The 17247-nt window shown below is 35.3% G+C and overlaps 1 protein-coding gene across 4 annotated transcripts in view; it reads right to left on the minus strand.

Annotated features, from left to right (window-relative positions):
- Positions 1–1300: 1300 nt before the first annotated feature.
- Positions 1301–17247, minus strand: part of MOSPD2 (motile sperm domain containing 2) — a 34865-nt gene continuing 18918 nt past the window's right edge. For all 4 annotated transcript variants that reach the window (XM_010581538.1, XM_010581539.1, XM_010581537.1 and 1 more), the window contains 7 exons: positions 12537–12707; positions 9695–9807; positions 6027–6123; positions 5113–5209; positions 4407–4536; positions 2685–2787; positions 1301–2139 (listed from right to left, as the gene is read on the minus strand). In XM_010581538.1, coding sequence (XP_010579840.1) covers positions 1993–2139; positions 2685–2787; positions 4407–4536; positions 5113–5209; positions 6027–6123; positions 9695–9807; positions 12537–12707 — 858 coding nt within the window. In that variant the 3' untranslated portion in view covers positions 1301–1992. The remainder of the gene's footprint in view (positions 2140–2684; positions 2788–4406; positions 4537–5112; positions 5210–6026; positions 6124–9694; positions 9808–12536; positions 12708–17247) is intronic.

Genomic DNA, 17247 nt, shown 5'->3' on the forward strand with positions numbered 1-17247 from the left:
CAGACTAACGAGAGAACCAAAACCTCAGGAGGTGCAACAATTTTTAAAAGACTAAACATTCAAGACTACATATTTCCTTGTATTTATTTTGTAACTGTATTTTTCTAAAACATATTAAAATAGAAAAGATGTTCATCTCATTCATCATACAAAGAAAATACCAACATAGTAATAAAATACTGAAATATATGAAAGCACCAAAACATTAAAATATTCATATTGGCAAAGACTCTAAGAATATATTTCTTGCAATTTTACAGTAAAGTGCTATTCGATCCACTCAAATTAAGGAGTTGGCATTTTAATAGCATGGTTAGTACTATCTTAAGGTTACAAATTACTTCGTTACCTTCTTCAACAAGACAACAACCCATTTAGTTGGAAGCAAAGCATTTGAGTTGCATGCACATGAAAATAACAGCTTCATAGTAACAGTGAACAATATAAGTTGCAAACTCATTAAGAAAACAAAATACTGAGCAGCAAACTGAACAGAAATGAGATTAGTGAAAAATTAAGAAAATGCAGATGTGGTAAAACACTGTATAAATTAAGAAAGGACAGAAGACTGTGCACCAAACAGTTCTGTAGACTTGCCTTTTACATGGTAATATTTTCAGTAATCATATTGCTGCTTTATTAGTTAATCTGTTTATTAATGCTTTTTCTTTAAACTGCCCTTTTCTATTTCCTAGAAATGACACTACATCTACAACACACTGGAGAGATACTGTAAGCAAAAAGACAGAAGCAGAGTATGACCTTTATCTTTCCTTAATAATCTCATCTATTGAAGTCAGCAGATAAAATTAAATAATCTGTTACAAAGCCAATTTGTAGCAAAAATTAATTCTAGTCAAGAAATTATTTTTAGACCTCATTCAGAGTGAAAATTTTAAATGTATGAAAGATACCAATCAGTCTCCTTTTAAGTGTTTATCATTTTAATATACATATTTACAGCAATGAGTACAAAGAATCCTTGTTAGCAAAGTTCTCACTAGCTTCATACACCATTTCCACAACAGTTTCTGAGAAATGGCAGATATAACACTTTTAGGTTGCCTTCAACAATATTTAATCTTCCTGACTTGACTTGCTTTTTTCATAAATTCATCTGTAATTTAAGCATATTGCACATCTCAGAATATGTTCTTACATTGACTAATTATTAGCTTTTTTATGAACCAATAATAGGTCATCAAAAGTCAACTCTCAACACTCCTTCCACAATTTAACTAAGAGTTGCTTTAAAAAAAAAAAAAAAAAAAGGAGAAGAAGAATAGGAATAGTGTCTCATTATGATATTTCATTAGTATCTTTGGAATCAAACAAGGGTTATATTCCTGGTCAATATGGCTGTGTGTTTGTCATTTGGTAGGAAATATTTACAATAACTTTGCATTCAGAAAAAGCACAAAAATAAGGAGTTTAACCAATGAAAGCAATGAGCCTGAATTACCAAAATAATTACTAATAACAAATATCTTCCTTTATATGTACATAGATTATATAAAAAAATCTGCCTGTACTACATAATTTCCATAAATTTTCCTGAATGAACAGGTTGACCTTTAGAATACACTAAGTTGACTGCTTGCACCTTCCATAAGAGTAATTCAGGATGTAAGAATGAATATGACAAAAAGAAATTAAATACTGTATTTAAAGTAGCTGAAGAGAGGGGAAAAAAAACCTAAACAGTTTTAAATTATGCTGTATTTGGTTTCGTCCTTCCAGTTCAGTAGTATTTATTGAGTTGTACAGTGAAATTAAGTCCTAGCTCTAACATCTTCCTCATGCCCTGTTCTAAGTGTGAACTCTCAGTAATTTCCTTTGCTGGTCATTCATTTCTTTTTTTTCAGCAAATTGTATCATTATTGTGGGCTCAGAAACCTTGTTTTGGCAGTTCCAGAATCCGAGTGCAGCACTGGAATCTCTTCCACTCCAACCAACCATGACAGGCAGTGCATCCAGCGCACAGCAATTCTTTTAGCTTCTCTGGGTATATGCCAGGTAGAAGCAGAAGGCAACAACAGTGACTGATAGTAATGATAAAACAACTGACAACTGCTGGAACCAGAGGCAGCGATCAATCTGCTCTTGAAGTCTTTTATTAATTTGCAGTAAACGAGTTAGCTGAAAATAGAAATAGTTTCATTAAATTAGAATTACTGCACATGAAACTACTTTTCAATTTAGAGCTATTTAGCCAGTAACTATAAGCACACATACACAAAAAAAAACCCCAAAACCCCCAAAACCCCAGACAAACTTCTCTTAGTGATCTCTTAGCAATACCTTTTCTACCACTACATACTTCAGGAATCTGTTCCACTAAAGAAGGTTCAAATCTTAAGTTATGGACAGCCCATATTGCCTGTATCAGGCAGGTGACAACTTTACACTAGGAAGCAAAAGATATCACTGAGGTTTACTGATAGCCCAGATCTGCAATATACATAAAAGGAATGAGCAAAGTGCAATGAAAGTAGTATTTTAGTAAACCATTACCATTCAACCAAATAATTAAATCACTATCACTGTTTTAATTAATTTAAATTGCCAAGATTTTCAAATAGCATAGTTTACAAAGTACCAAAGAGGTTTAGTACAAATACTTTTTATTTCTATCATATTTTATAATTTTGTTCAATATTCAGCAAAAAGGAATACACTATTACCTGTATATGTAAATCTTCATTGGTTTTTGCTGGAATATTAAATGCATTCTCTTTTAATGTCAGAGAAGAAGGCTTACTACTTTCTATGACATGACACCTGAGCCTGTGAAAGGGGAAAAAAAGCCATGCACCAAAAATCATAAATATAATGTAACATTGTATAATTAATAGTAAACAATCCATCTAACAGTTATTATATACACTTTATCACCTGTTCTGGTTAATTAGTTTTCTAAATGACTATTGCAATGATAGTCTGAAAAGGCTTCCTCAGTCCACCAATTACATTTTGACAGCTTTTGATATAGAAAGCAAGATCAAAATTATTTGCATGCTCAGTTAAAACATATCTTCATCATCGTAAATTCATAGCACAGGATGCACTGGATTATTCAGTCAAATACTTACTACCAGAGATGCAACAATTTATTGAAGAGCAAAGAAAATCTAAAGTTTTTCTTTCCATTTTAAAACTTAGCAACAACATTCTTCATAGAGTCCACCTCTTCCACAGTTGAAAATGCAGGAAAAGAATGTCAAGCCACAACTGAAGGTAGTGGAATTCTATACAATTTATAAAACACAGCAGAAGCTCCTCTAATAACATGCAAGTCAATTAGTGTGCAAATAAATTTATTTGCTAAAGAAATGGTTAAATTGAGGCTGCAGCATTTTTCTATTTTAAGAGAAATGCTAAAACCTCTCCGGCAAGACAAAAAAAAGAAATGGACAAATACGTGTAATAAAATCTAAGTAGATTCCTCAGATAAAGTTCTTGCACATATAATATTAAAGAGACAATAATTATGTTCTCTGCTATTTTTAATCTAGGTTTAATGAAAAGTAAAGGTCAGTTTTGTAATCGTCAGTAATGTACATACGTGGCACACTTTGCAGGTGATAAATTCAATGTAATCAAACAATCTCTCTCTATTGTTTCAGTCTGTCTTAAAAAAAATTGCAACATTTACACAAGGAAGCTTAAGGTCACTCACACGATGTAGATTTTGTTTAATAGGGAAGCAAGGGATAAGCATTTGAAGCAAAGCTAGAGCAAGACTTAGGCATCAAGTCTCAAAAATACTTTTTCCATGTTAACTTTGGCCATGGGGGGGGGGGGGTAAAGGCAGCTCCCCCCCTCAACACTCCCCCCTCCCCCAATCTAAAGTAAAAATACAGTCAAATTACTTTTTCTTAAAGATGAAACCTAGTGGTATTTTTTCACCATTAAATATGGAAAACACACATATGAACATGTGATAGGTTTTACAGAAATTTTCTACAAAATTCTGATTTTCCCTAGCAGAAAAGGAATATTTTTTAATATTGTCTAGAAAAGAGTTTTGGATTTGATATGTCTTCTTTCCTTGCTTGTTTCTTTTTAGAAAACTCAAGTAGCACATTCTTATTAAACAAAAAAATAAAAAATCTACTGTCCATGTGTATTGTCACATCCATTCACACTTTTTCTGCTTAACTCTTTAATCAGCACAAGAACAACAATAAAGAGAAGAGCATGTGCAGAATACCATGACATTTTATGCATTAGAAACACCTCTAATCAGTTAAAACAGAGCAGAAGCCTTAGCAATATACTTCAGTCAGTAAGCACACAACTGGGTTTTGAGAATCCTTCACTAATTATGATATGCAAGTGCTATAAATCAGCTAAATAATAATGGCTAAAAAAAAATCCCTGTCAACAGAAAACAATATGCTCACCTGTGTTCCATCACTTTGGTCCTAGGGACTTCTTTCCAAAACTGAGTCAGTTCTGGTACACCTGCTCCAGAAGACTGGTCCATTTCTGCTGCCATTATAAGGAAACGATCCTGCAGAGAAGCTGCGAAACCTGCCCTCAAAGAAAAAAAAAAAGCAAAAGTGTGCTTAGATAAGATGACAATATTACAAAGTGTATAGAATAATTTTTGAACAAAAGTGTTTTAAAATGAGAGCTTGTTTATTGCAGGACATCAGACACTGACTCACTAGAAAGAAAAATAATGAAATCATTCTCTTAAGCTCAACAATTTTGATGACAGTTTTCCCAAAATTCTACAGTTTCATTTTAACAGAACTAGTTTTGTCCGAATGATTCAAGGACAACTCAGAATTTTGTAAATAGAACACAAGTGAGATGGCTGCCACTGTGACTTTTTTTTTTAAGACTATAAACAGAATGGGCTACAGACAACAGCTACTTATGCCTAAGAGGAGTAGTAAATCAGTAAGGGAAGTTACTCAAATACTGTCTGACATGCATGTTTTTTTACAAATAGTAAGACTCTCATAAAACAATCAAGGAGACATGGGCATCAGTCAGTCTTACACCCCAGCAAGCACATACAAAGGTTAGTATCTAGAGCATCAGCCTTTTAATAAAACTTGTCCAGACTTCTTAAAAATCCTACTGTAAGATTCTACTTACCACCATGAAGAGAGACTATTATATCCAGTGACGTGCCAGGTTCACAGCTGCTGTTACTGGGTTTAACTCTGTATTTTTCAGGAGCAGTTGTTCTCACCTATAAACAAGAAATACCAAGCAAGCATATAGTCAATGCATGCACAAACTATGATTGTTTCATAACCTCCCTCATTCTGCAATAACTAAAATTCCCAAAAGCTTAAATATGAAGGCATTATAATACCTACAGTCTTTAAAATACTTTATTTTGTAGGAGTAATCAGACAGTGGTATTTCACTTTTTACTCTCTCAACCACTTCTATCCTTTCTTTTCTAGCATATACTGTTTTTCTCTCTTATATACATACTTAAAAAGAGCCAAGAATATCAAACAGACTACCTGTTAACATTTTTAACATGGACATATGGAAACTTTAGTGATTTATGTGTGCAGAGAACACAAAAGATGTGGTAGAAAACCAAATCAAGATGCAAGTCAACTCAGCATTTCTGAAGCAAACGTAACTGCATTCATTCCTTTAACGGTAACATTTGCAGATAGAGCTCCACCATTTTGGAGCATTACTAACTTGTTCCCCGCCAAGATTTAAAAAAGAGAAAAATTCTAAAAAGGTGACTATTCAGTGCTCAAGCTTTTCTTTTTCAGGAACTATTAGCCTCTCACTAAAGAATGAACCATCATCATAGCTCTTTTTCAGTTAAGTACTCCAGAAATTTGTATTACTCATTATCTCCTTTGGGGTGGTACACAACAGGCATAAATTCAGCCAGAAGATTTCTTTGATCTGCTTCAAACATCACAACAGAATAAAAATTTAGACTGAAAAGTGGGTTTAATAGTATTTTTTCCTCCTTACCCAAAACAAGAAAATGTTAAACATTTAGTAAACCAGGTCACTTGTGAAATACTTACCTTAAAAGCTACTACGTTTTTAGTGACGTTTGTGAGAACTATCAAACATTTTTTCTCTCCAGTTTCTTTGGATCCAAAATATAGCTCTTCTGCTGGGCTAATAAGAAATTTAAGAAGAATTAGTTTCTTCAAATTATCTTTACAACATATCATAGAAAAAAACTCACCACACTTATAAGAAAATAAAATACTTTCAACCCTGCAGCTGCAGTCACTATAAACAGTTTTTCATCAAAAAAAGCTGTGAAAACTAAATGCAGAAATTTTGTAGTGAAGCTGGAGGTTGACTCATGACCACAAGTGGACCTAGCTGCCTCAGCTGACTACTGCCCTTGGCTTCTTCCATCTGGAAGAGCATGACCATCTGCAACAGCAGGAATAGCTAACAGATATATACAGTCACTTGAGCCACTACATCTTAGAGCAGTATGTTAAGGCAAAGCATCGTTAATTTTAATTCATGCTAATATTAAAGAGTATAAGGTGTTACAGACAGGGAGTAATTTCCACCTCATATATCTATCCTTGTAATGGGTATAGTGCACACAGAAGAGGAGCAGGCAGTTATCTGCAAGTGGCAATCATTTCAACCACTACAGCTAAATTCACTTGTACTTATGAGTCAGTCTTCACGTACTTCTGGTGACGCATGCATAAATAAATGTATTGCTTGTTTTTAATATTCTTGTGTGATTAGGAGAATCATGCATGGAATTTTTAAAATCATATCAAACTAACACAACTCATTTTGGAACTGGAATAAGCATTCAAATGAACACTACTAGGCAAAAAGTAGGGCATGCTCATATACTCTTAAGTTGAGAGGAAGCTCAAGTACCAAGTGAAAAACTGTTTCCTTTCAATATGTCACATTAGGAGTACACAAAAAACTGCCATATTATGCAGTACTACAGAACTGCACATTCTTTTCACGTTATGGTTTTTTTTTTCCCCCTTCTCCCCTTTTTAGAATGCCAATTTCATGTTAGTTTGATCTCCTCCTCAAAAGACCTCCTTTTACAGTACCAATCCTTTCTTCTCTCTTAAAACAAACCAGTGTATCAGCTGAGAAGAAATATCCTTGGTGCTGGAGGGCAAGCCTGAACACCCATGCTAGAAGCAGAGTCCAATGGTGACTGCGTGTGTCGGGGAGTGCCTATGTTTTACAGTGCATTAGACGGTCCACATGACAAGATTTTTTTTCTTCTTTTTGGTGGGGAAGAAGGAAGCGTGCTGAGTGAAGCAGAAAGCAAGAAACTGATGGATTTAAAACAGATTAAGAGGGTAACTATATCCCCTTCTCCTCCCAGGTTTTTTTTGTTCCCAGAATCTTAAGTGAAGCAATGAACAACAGTAGGGAAAGGAAGAAGTGTAGTTACAAAGTAGTTTGGTTATCTTAATACTGTACTATTGCAGCTGTGTGTTACAGCAGTTGCAGGATGAACCATAAATGAGACAGGAAAGCATTAGCTAGCACCAAAACAAGCCACAAAAAGAGCTCAAGGAAAGAAACATTCCACCACCAACTGTGGCTAAAGAAAAAGGGGCTTGAGGGCCACTGCTGTGTGCCTGTTCTCTGTGAACTCAACCAGCCGCATAGCACTGGGGGTGGCGGGGTGTAGTTGTTGGGGGAGCTGGGTGTTTGGTTTTAAATGAATACCCAAGCTTTTTAATTTTTACAGAAACACTACTTTCTTTACACTGATATGTGGGGTAACCATTTCAGCTTGTACTAGAAATTCTCGCCTCAAAATACACTGCAAATGCCAGACAGTGCAAGTAAACTGCTGCTTTTTGCCTTACCAAATAAATTCATTTATTGGGGAGGAAGGTCAATAAAGACCAGTCTTTCACAGTAAGGCATGCAAGGCAATGCAACAGTAGTCTAAACCAGAGCCAGATGACTAGTGAGTATGACTACAACCATGAGAAACAGAAGAGCACAAGTACCCAGCTTGGGTCATACACTGGAGCCAGCAAGTACTAAGCCGTGACAGGTAAGGAACAGCCCTGCCGCAGCAAGTCTCCTGCGGCAGCAGTTTGAGGCACGGAAAGGCTGCCCGCTCTCAGCAACGTCACCGAGCCAGAGCTGATGTGCCTCAGCTTCACGGGCAGGCTGGGGCAGGCTCCCTTCACAGGACAACACTGGTATCAGCAAGGACACGAGCTAATTACACTGGCAGAGCTTCTCGCCTCGGAGTTAGGTGCCTGGGACTAGCTAGAAGTGGCACTCTATATCATCAATTCAATAAATTTCAGTTCAGTGTCTTGAGAAAGATTCCAGGGAAATAAAAACTAGTTCTAGCTTCTACAAGAGTTAGAGTATTAGTAAAGAGCAACAACCCCATATACTCTCAAGATTTTACTTAAAAAAAAAAAAACCCAAACAAACAGCAAGGACAAGAGAGACACCAGTATTTTATTGGCCATGACAGCAAGACTACAAGTATTAGCACCTCTGTACTTGAAGTTTACTCTTTCATGTAATCTACATGAACTCCAACACTTCCTAGTCCAATGGTAGAACTTGAAATGTTTTAAGAGAAGAAAGGTACAGTTTGTGTCAGGGTTAAAGTGTTGGGTTTTTTTTGTTGATAGGGTTGTGTTGGTTGGTTGCAGTTTCATTGTGAGTGCTTTGGTTTTTGGTTTTGTTTTTTTTTTTTAAAGTAGATGGAAGAACATAGCTGCTTTTATCACAGGGACAGAAAATTTTAAACATTCTTTTAAAATCACAGTTCTGCAGTCTATGCCTTTGCCCTGCTATACAAGAACCTAAGTCTATACAGAGGAGGTTTTTGCACAAAGGACTATAAAGATAATTTTCAGTGCAAAACCAGGAAGATTTGACACATACAAAATATTTTTATGCTAATGAGCATGTCATTATTCAAATTCATTCCAAAACTAATTCAGTACAGCACTTACAATTAGCTAAGGAATTACCTATAAATTAGATATTTTCTTCATTCATCTAATAGCAAACTGGAAGCGAAAATAAAAGTTAACATCTAAATCAATTTCTAAACAAGTATCTTAAGCTGAAAGGTAGTGAAAAGAAAGAGTGATATTGGCCAACTGATTTTTTTTCCTAGTTTAGTGATAAAAAGCAAATCAGCTGCAAGATGCAAGCATCTTGGATGACAATCTTCTCAACAGATACACCATTTATACAGAGCACTTCCCACACAAAATAAATTGGACCCATTCATTAAGTTTAACTGGTGCAAACTACTAGTGTAAGCATTTACACCATCTTAAGTTCTTTAAGCAAGATTTAACAGTGCAAGCTGTCTTAGTAAATGCATTGTTTTTTCTTAAGCCAATGCAATCAATGTCAAACCATGCTCTCATTACAGATAAGCACAGGTTTAACTAAATCCAATGACAGACAGTTTCTCAACATAAATGAAATCATGAAATGCTTGTAATTAGATGTACATTTCATAGAATTATAGTACAAAAAGCATGCCAATGTTGACACCAAAAGATTCACTAAAAACATGTAAAACCAGAAAAATTGAGCTTTGTAAAAATCATTCTTAAAAGGATGTTTATAACTTGTTTTCCTCTAATAGTCTGAAAAAATAGTTTATTTTGAAAGCTAGCTAGTTCAGTACTCAAGTGTCCAAGGCACATTGTAAAAAAAAGGTAAGGAAAATTATTATTACCTGATATGTAATAAAGGTCCTTTAAAAGTGGTTAATGCTTTCTTTGCATTTTTTGGTTTGATCTCTGTTTTGTCAGTTTCCTCTGATTTGGAAATTTGTTCTATAGAATTCATCTGAGTAAAAATGATAGTTATAATGATTAACTAGAAGCCTGGGTTACACATTACAGAATCATGCAGGTATTTCAAAGAATGAGGAGGCTTATTTCAACAATTTATATATTACAGACCAAGCTTAATATGTATTAATTTCTTGAAGCTGCTTGAAGCCCATTGAATAAAATGATTTGTTATATAAGTTACATAATGTATTAAATGTGCATGAAACAAAACTTCTGCTTTGTTTCTTCCATGCATTTTCCTGATACCCAAGTTCATTATTTTTGAAAACTCCAGACACATTAAGTTATAGTACTTCAAATATTTAAGATTATAAAGCACTGATGCTGTTCTTGCACTGCAAAACTTTTCAATTAAAACAGACACCCCAGTACAATCACTACAACACTGAACAGAAAAGACAGTAACAATTCCACACTTTATTGTATTACAGAGTTGCTAAACATGTCTTCACTGCTTTTAGATGGAACTCTGAAGTATTGGAGAGCTCAAAAGAAGTAATGCTGATTGAATTGGTGCATCCAAAACTGCAGATATCTTAGGTTCTGAGGGTCTTCCTCTATTATATTAATAAAATACATGTTAGCAGGCCTGGACATCTTATTGTAAAAAATGAAAGAACTCTGGAATTACGTGCAAAATGGAGTGGGGAGGGGGACACAAAAGACTGAAAGAATTAGTGACATCATGACTCGAGATCAGCTAGCTGAACAGTTTGCTTAGCCTTGTTTTTATTCCACTGAAAATACAGAGAAAAGACATGAAGAGAATTCAATTTATGTAAGTTTGAAGTATGGGAATGAAAGGAATACAAAATTTTATAGAAAATAGGTTTATAAAAAGGAAACCACAGAGGAATTTTTTTATATAATTACAGTTATAGTAAAAGGTTAGTGTGTAAATACACTGCACTAGTTATGTGTTGGGCTTTATTCTACATAAATCTCATTAAAATTTCCATAGAAAACAGTACTATAGCGTACATTAAAGGTGGAGGCATCTACCTTTACTAACCAAGTTTATCACTCATGGCTACCTCTACTCTGTGAAAAGAAACAGGCCCTTCTATGGGATAAGAGGCAGCATACATATATAAAATAAGTCAGATTCATTCTTTGTGATGACAAGAATCTACATATAAAGACTTGCAGTGCAGTAAATGAAGACAACGATAATCTCACAGATCACTTGAAATCTATTAGCTTGGAAGCTGGCCTTATTAAAAAAATAGTTGAATATATATTTAGACACAGTCAAGTAAAAATAATTAACTTGGCAATAAGAAATGCCAACCATTCTGAGACAATAAGGGAGTATTTCTGAAAACCACATTTTGGTAAAGAACATAACATTGATGTGACAAACAATGGTCTACTTGCTGTGGAAGAAATGGCAAGTATTATTCTTAATTATGTGAACAGAAGAATAGTGAGTTAGATCATTGTTTTGCTTTACTTTTTACAGAAACAGTACCAACAACAATGAAATATAGTCTGAAATTTTAAAAGTACATTGACGGTAAGGCCTTAAACATGCCTTAAGATTGATACATGATGAGCCTAAATGTCAATCTTAGTTCATTGAAAAGATTGAATAGTAGCTTGATTACGCTGTATAAAAGAGAAAATACCACAAACCAAATCATTATTTCTAAGAGTAAAAAAAGTAATAAAATAAGATAGCTTACATAGAAAGCTAGATCAGTCAAGCAAATTAAAACCAAACACACACTGTATTAAGCACCAAAGCCAACTCACACATTGAACAGGAATTCTCCATGTTTCCATATCTGAAAATCAGAGCTTAGAAGATGTGCTACAACCAAAACAAGCTACTGAGTCTAATGGTCAGGAAGTCACCATGGTTTTGTAATGCTTCCTTTTGACCTTAAAGTCAGTGAAATTATCTTTTTTTGAACAGCTGGCCAAGTTGCAAAGAACAGCTGGACTAAAGTGAGCTGTGTGTTTCAACTTATTCTGACAAAAAACTTAAAACAAGTAAAAGAAACTGTAAGTGTAATATTACAAGTATTCTATTCCATTAAACAGAAATTTTGCAATTTATATTCCAAAATTAATTATGGCACTAAGGTGGTGAATTTCAGATTTTCCCTACTATTTTCAGGAGCAAATCCCCACTGACTATCATTGCATATTCCTAAATATCACTTCATATGGACTTGGGTAAAACAATGCCTTTCTATTTCTGGATAAACACCACTGCAGGAAGATTATATTGTAAAACAAAATTGATGGATTAGGGATACAACTTCTCCTGAGACTAAATGAAAACTTTTATATGTTGAGATTTTACAAGTAATTTAAGAAAACAAATTAACATCCAGTAAGGTATAAATCTTTAACTGTTAATATTTTCTCATGTACATACTGACTTAAGCATCTGAGAAAACTAGATTTACTTAAGATGTACACCACTAGATATCCCAAGGTTAAAAATAAACCAACTAGAAAGACAACCTTTGAAAACAAAAGACAGAAACCTTTTAAATTTTACTGTACAATTCACTATATTCCAGAGCAAGGTTGGAACTAAGTGTAATTTTCAGTTTTACTGGGTTCTTTTGTCAAACTGGAGGGCAGAAAAATATGTTAAAAATAACCAACACACAAAGTAGAAGCCAGACAAGAAACAAGAGTTATATGCCTCCTGTCCCACTTTGTAAGCATTTAACTAGTCTTGCCTCAACCTTCAGAGTTAGATACCTTTTTCTGATTAAGATTTTGTTCTTCATTCAGCTCCCCAGACTCCTTGGTGTCCGCATCTATCTCTTCTTTACTTTCATGCTCATCTTCACTAGTAATGGGCCCATTTTCACATAAAGGAGTTTGAAAATCATCATCAACCAATGGAGGATAACTGTACTTGAAAGAATCCTAAAACATAAGGAGATTTTTAAAGGACCAGTTATTTAAGAGGATGAGAAGTACCTTCTCTTTTTTTTTTTAATGGAAATACTATCAATTTTTTTTTCTACAACTTGTATTCATCCATTTTAAGTTGGACCCCTGTGCAGAAAGCTGACACTACCAATAGTTTTTATTTTATCATCATTAATAGACAGATAAATACAGTCACCCAATGAAGCCAATAAATTTTAACTACTGTTACTTATAGTCACAGTAGAATTGCAGAATCTGGTCTATTGAGGATCAGCATTCAGTATTAATGCTGAAGTTTTGTTCTTAGCTCTAGGAAACATGGTTTAAAACCTATGACAGCTATTTCTAATGTTCCAAAAGTGATGAAAAACTTTTTTCTATTTTAGTTTCATAATAGCCACAGTTAAAAAATTAGAAAAAAACCCACAAAAAACAAAACCATGAAACAACCCCCCAAAATCCCTCAAGTTTAACCTAGAGTATGGACCTTTAACATATCCTGCAAGTCAGACCTCAGTCTTTGGAATGCCAAATCAATCTAAGGACCATATTCAAGATACCTGAGTAACGTAGAAGCAGCATACTTAAGTTCTTGAAGCCTCTACAGTGAGAGTGTGTTTAAACAGGGATCTCTGTTCCTACTGCATTTTCAAACAGTTTTAAACCCCAGGTAAACTGAATTAGTCTGTCAGCTTTTCCAGCAGAAGAAAATAACATAGCTTTGACTTCTGTGAGGCAGACTAGAGCTATGCCCACAGTTCCCAAACTATGCTACCAGCAAGGAGTTAAAAAAAAAAAAAAAAGGTGTTGCAAGAGAGCTCTCCAGAAGCAAGTACATTTTCTCAAAACAAAGAATAATGTGATGTTAAGAAAAAAGGAAAAAACTTAAATGAGGCCATTCCAAGAAACCCCAAACAAAATAGCATATTTCCTGCTAATCTATAATCAAGGCCTAAATCTCTACTGTTCTTCAGGCTGAAACAACAGTCACAGATCTTTAGGTGACTGAAACAGGTATCCACTGGCTCAAGCAATATCCTAATAAGGACCTAAAGGACAAGCTTTAAATATCAGTAACAGACTGATTCACTATTAGAAGAGACTCCAGACTGTTAGAAACATTACAGTAGGCTTGCAGAATATTGACATCCTCCATTTGCAAATACAAGGCAGAAATAGCCAGGTTACCCTCAGCCAAACTGATAAGCCTTTTCACTCCCTTCCAGCATATGATGAAGAGCATATAGCAAAGTAACCTTAATAAAGAGATCTTAATTTTGCTGCACATTTCACTTGACCATGTTAATCCACAATGCTAGACAGCATCTCATCATTGGGACAACTCAAAGTCCCAGGCTTCCCAATCACAGCCCATAAGTTTCAGTGGCATGGGTTTATCTACTAACAGGGTAAAAACCTCAGAGAGGTAAGCAAGACTGGATGTATCAAGCATTGAATAAATCTTTCTATAGACTAATGGCTTTCTTTTATAGCAGATGTAGAGACTTTAGACTACTATGTTTGGCAATTGTGGTAGAGATACCTTAATCACAGTAATGGTATTTTCTAAGATTACATGTACACAGTGGCCATGAAATCACAAGCAAAATGCCTCGTGAGGTCTTAACTTCATGCTGCTGACCTATAAAAGGTACTTCCAAGAAAACAAGCTATGCGCTATCAATTCAGATACCTAGGTGAAGAACACAGCATTCTAGTTGCACACACTGTTCAATATTGGCACCAGTGGAGGTAATCTTGGGCAATTCATCCTTGTCAAATCCATCTCTGACAAAGGAAAACTGGGCAAATACAGAAACTAAAACCCTACTGTATGTACATGTGTTGCATCAATGTGTATGTTGTATGTACATTAGTTTTGCACAAAATGTTATTGAAGGGGCAACAAATCTTCCTGGCCAGTCAGAACCATGTACGCCTTAAGACTTGGACTGCTCCACCATCAGTATCAACAGCTGGAAATGGTAGAATGTGGGATACAACAGATTGGGAATCCAGGAAAACACCAACTTAGTATACATTTATTACTAAATGAAAACAATTAGTAAGTGGCTTTTGAGCACCTAACCCTAATTTTCCAGGCTACTTATTAGCTTGCTCCTAGATCTGTTTTAGGCAATTCTGACAAGTTCTCCGAGACAAACCTGCTATAAAGAGAGGGACTTCTGTGCACTGTAGACAAGAACAACTCAGATCCAGGTACACAGTGTGTAGCCCCTCTTGATTAGCAGTATGGCAATAGCCACAGCCAACAGACACTCATCAGGACTTGAATGGAAAGTCCTGCAAAATCCGAGTTTGTTTTTCTTAATTAGTTTTAATGCTTATACTCTGGAGACACCTTTGTCCACTAGTTGTCTAACATCAAGCAAGTAACTTTCCTCCTTTCTCAGCTGGCTGACAGTTGATTGAAGGATTTTCATGCTAAGAAAAGCATCAGATTCATCCTTTGCATGACAGAGTGGAAACAAAACATACTTAAAGATAACTTGACAGATATTGAAGCTTGAAGGCTTCTGATGGAGACACAGAACAGTTCCTTTGATTCAGCAAAACAATCATTGACTCCAAGTTCAACATTCTTAATTCTATTTCCAAAATGGATTTTTTTTTGTTAATTCCAAAACTAGTCTCTAACTTTGTTCTCGGATACCTAGATTCCACTGCACTTACATTTTCTGTATCTCCCCAAAGTAACCAGCCAAATGACCTGCTCCACTAGGTGTTTACATCTGGCAAGCCCTGGCTCTTCCAAGATGCACACTAGTAGGGGACACAGCAGAAAGAGGATGAAAGTCTACTTATGGCTACTGTATTAAGTATGAAGGACAAACAGATATGCTGTGCTCTTCACCTGCTTTATGCTAGTTGCAAATATGATGATCTGTTCCTAAATGTGTAGAAATCAAAAACAAGGGATCGGAAGGAGACAAAAAAACCCCAAACCAAACAAACACTTGACTGGAAAATGGAGGGAATTAATTTATGCAAGTCAGATACTGCCTTAAAAAAACAGGGCTAACAACACTAATACTGATGAATGTACTCTATCTAGTTGCCTCAAGAGGAGCCAAGGTTAACTACCTTAAGAAAAGCTAAATTCTGAGAAAAGGTCAGTAAGTTGTCTGTCTTCTGGTCACTGAAGAACTCCTTGCTGTCAGAGAGATGCAAAAATCCTCCTTTCTGTATGCACTGAAGAAATCTTTGGAAGGAAGATCCAGAGCACAATTTTGGAGTCTGAATATTTGCTAACAATGCTTCCAGATGACAGTTCTGAGGTTAAAAGTTCAAAACACCTATCAAGTGGCTAAATACCAAAGACTCAGTAGTTAGACAAAACATCTGCTGGTTCAAAATACCGGGCTTTTAATATGTAAAGATATAGCTTCTTTTCCAAAATTGTCAAAACCCCTGGAGTCCTTTTCAAGCAAGTTTACTCCCGTTCTACTAATTTATTTCTGTCACTGCAACTTACTACCACAGACAAGTGGTTTGGATAAGCTGCCTCCATGATTCTGGAACTTGTTAACGGTCTTAGAAGATGGGCAACATGAAGCCAGCTTTGTCAATAACCACTAACTGCCAATGAGACCTTTCAGGACCAAGGCAGGATAAAAGATAACTCTAAGATTGTATGCTCAACCAGATACTTCAGGAGCATATTTAGCAAAGTCACAAGTTCTTTCTTTAAAGATATAATTAGCTATCGGTTAAGATGGTCTAAAAAGCAGAGAGGAGATACTCAGCTCTGAGGAAGAAAAGAATTTTCCCCCTCTATTGGAATAATAGAACAACACCATGGGAACTAGGCTCAGAACCACTGCTATACCCTGTTCAAATCCTTACTGAAGCCACTTCAGACATCATCAGCCCTCCCCTCAATGAAGTTCAGCAATTTCAGCTTTCTTGAACATGAGAAATTTCTTACATGATACTGGAGAGTTTGGGAAGCAGTTTTCCATGGAGAAAGAGAGTATCTTTTCTTCAAGAGTCTTGTGCAAAAGCAGTTTTTAAAGGCTGCTACTTTCAGCCAAATAAAAACCAAGGTAACCTAGTCTTTTATGTTCCCAAAACAAATTTCATATGTTCTGGCTACCAGAAATCTACTTTGAGTTTGTATATAAAGGAACATGGCTTCTCCTACTAATGCTGAAACGGAGTCTTCCTTTTCTCCATATTGTTACTGCCATAACTCCAAAAACAGGAAAAAAAAGGAAAATAAGTAAAAATAACTCTTCTGCAGTGGGCTTATTCCACTACCACAAGTGGTCTACAAAAACTTTAAAGAAAAAACATCCTCTTTCTGCAAATTCTATTATAAAGATTATGCAAACTTATTTACTAGCTTTGTGAAAAGTGAAACCTGTTGTACAAGATGCTTGTGCTGTTTCGCTGTTTAGATTGCACTAGAATAGGATCCAGGCTCTGTTAAGTGATACTGGATTGTAGCATATTCTTTGGAGCATTAATATACTCTCAAAAAAGAATCTTCTACAGCCATGTCTTAAAATGC

Source organism: Haliaeetus leucocephalus, unplaced genomic scaffold (genome assembly GCF_000737465.1).
Source record: "Haliaeetus leucocephalus isolate CR32 unplaced genomic scaffold, Haliaeetus_leucocephalus-4.0 Scaffold795, whole genome shotgun sequence".
Lineage (NCBI taxonomy): Eukaryota > Metazoa > Chordata > Aves > Accipitriformes > Accipitridae > Haliaeetus > Haliaeetus leucocephalus.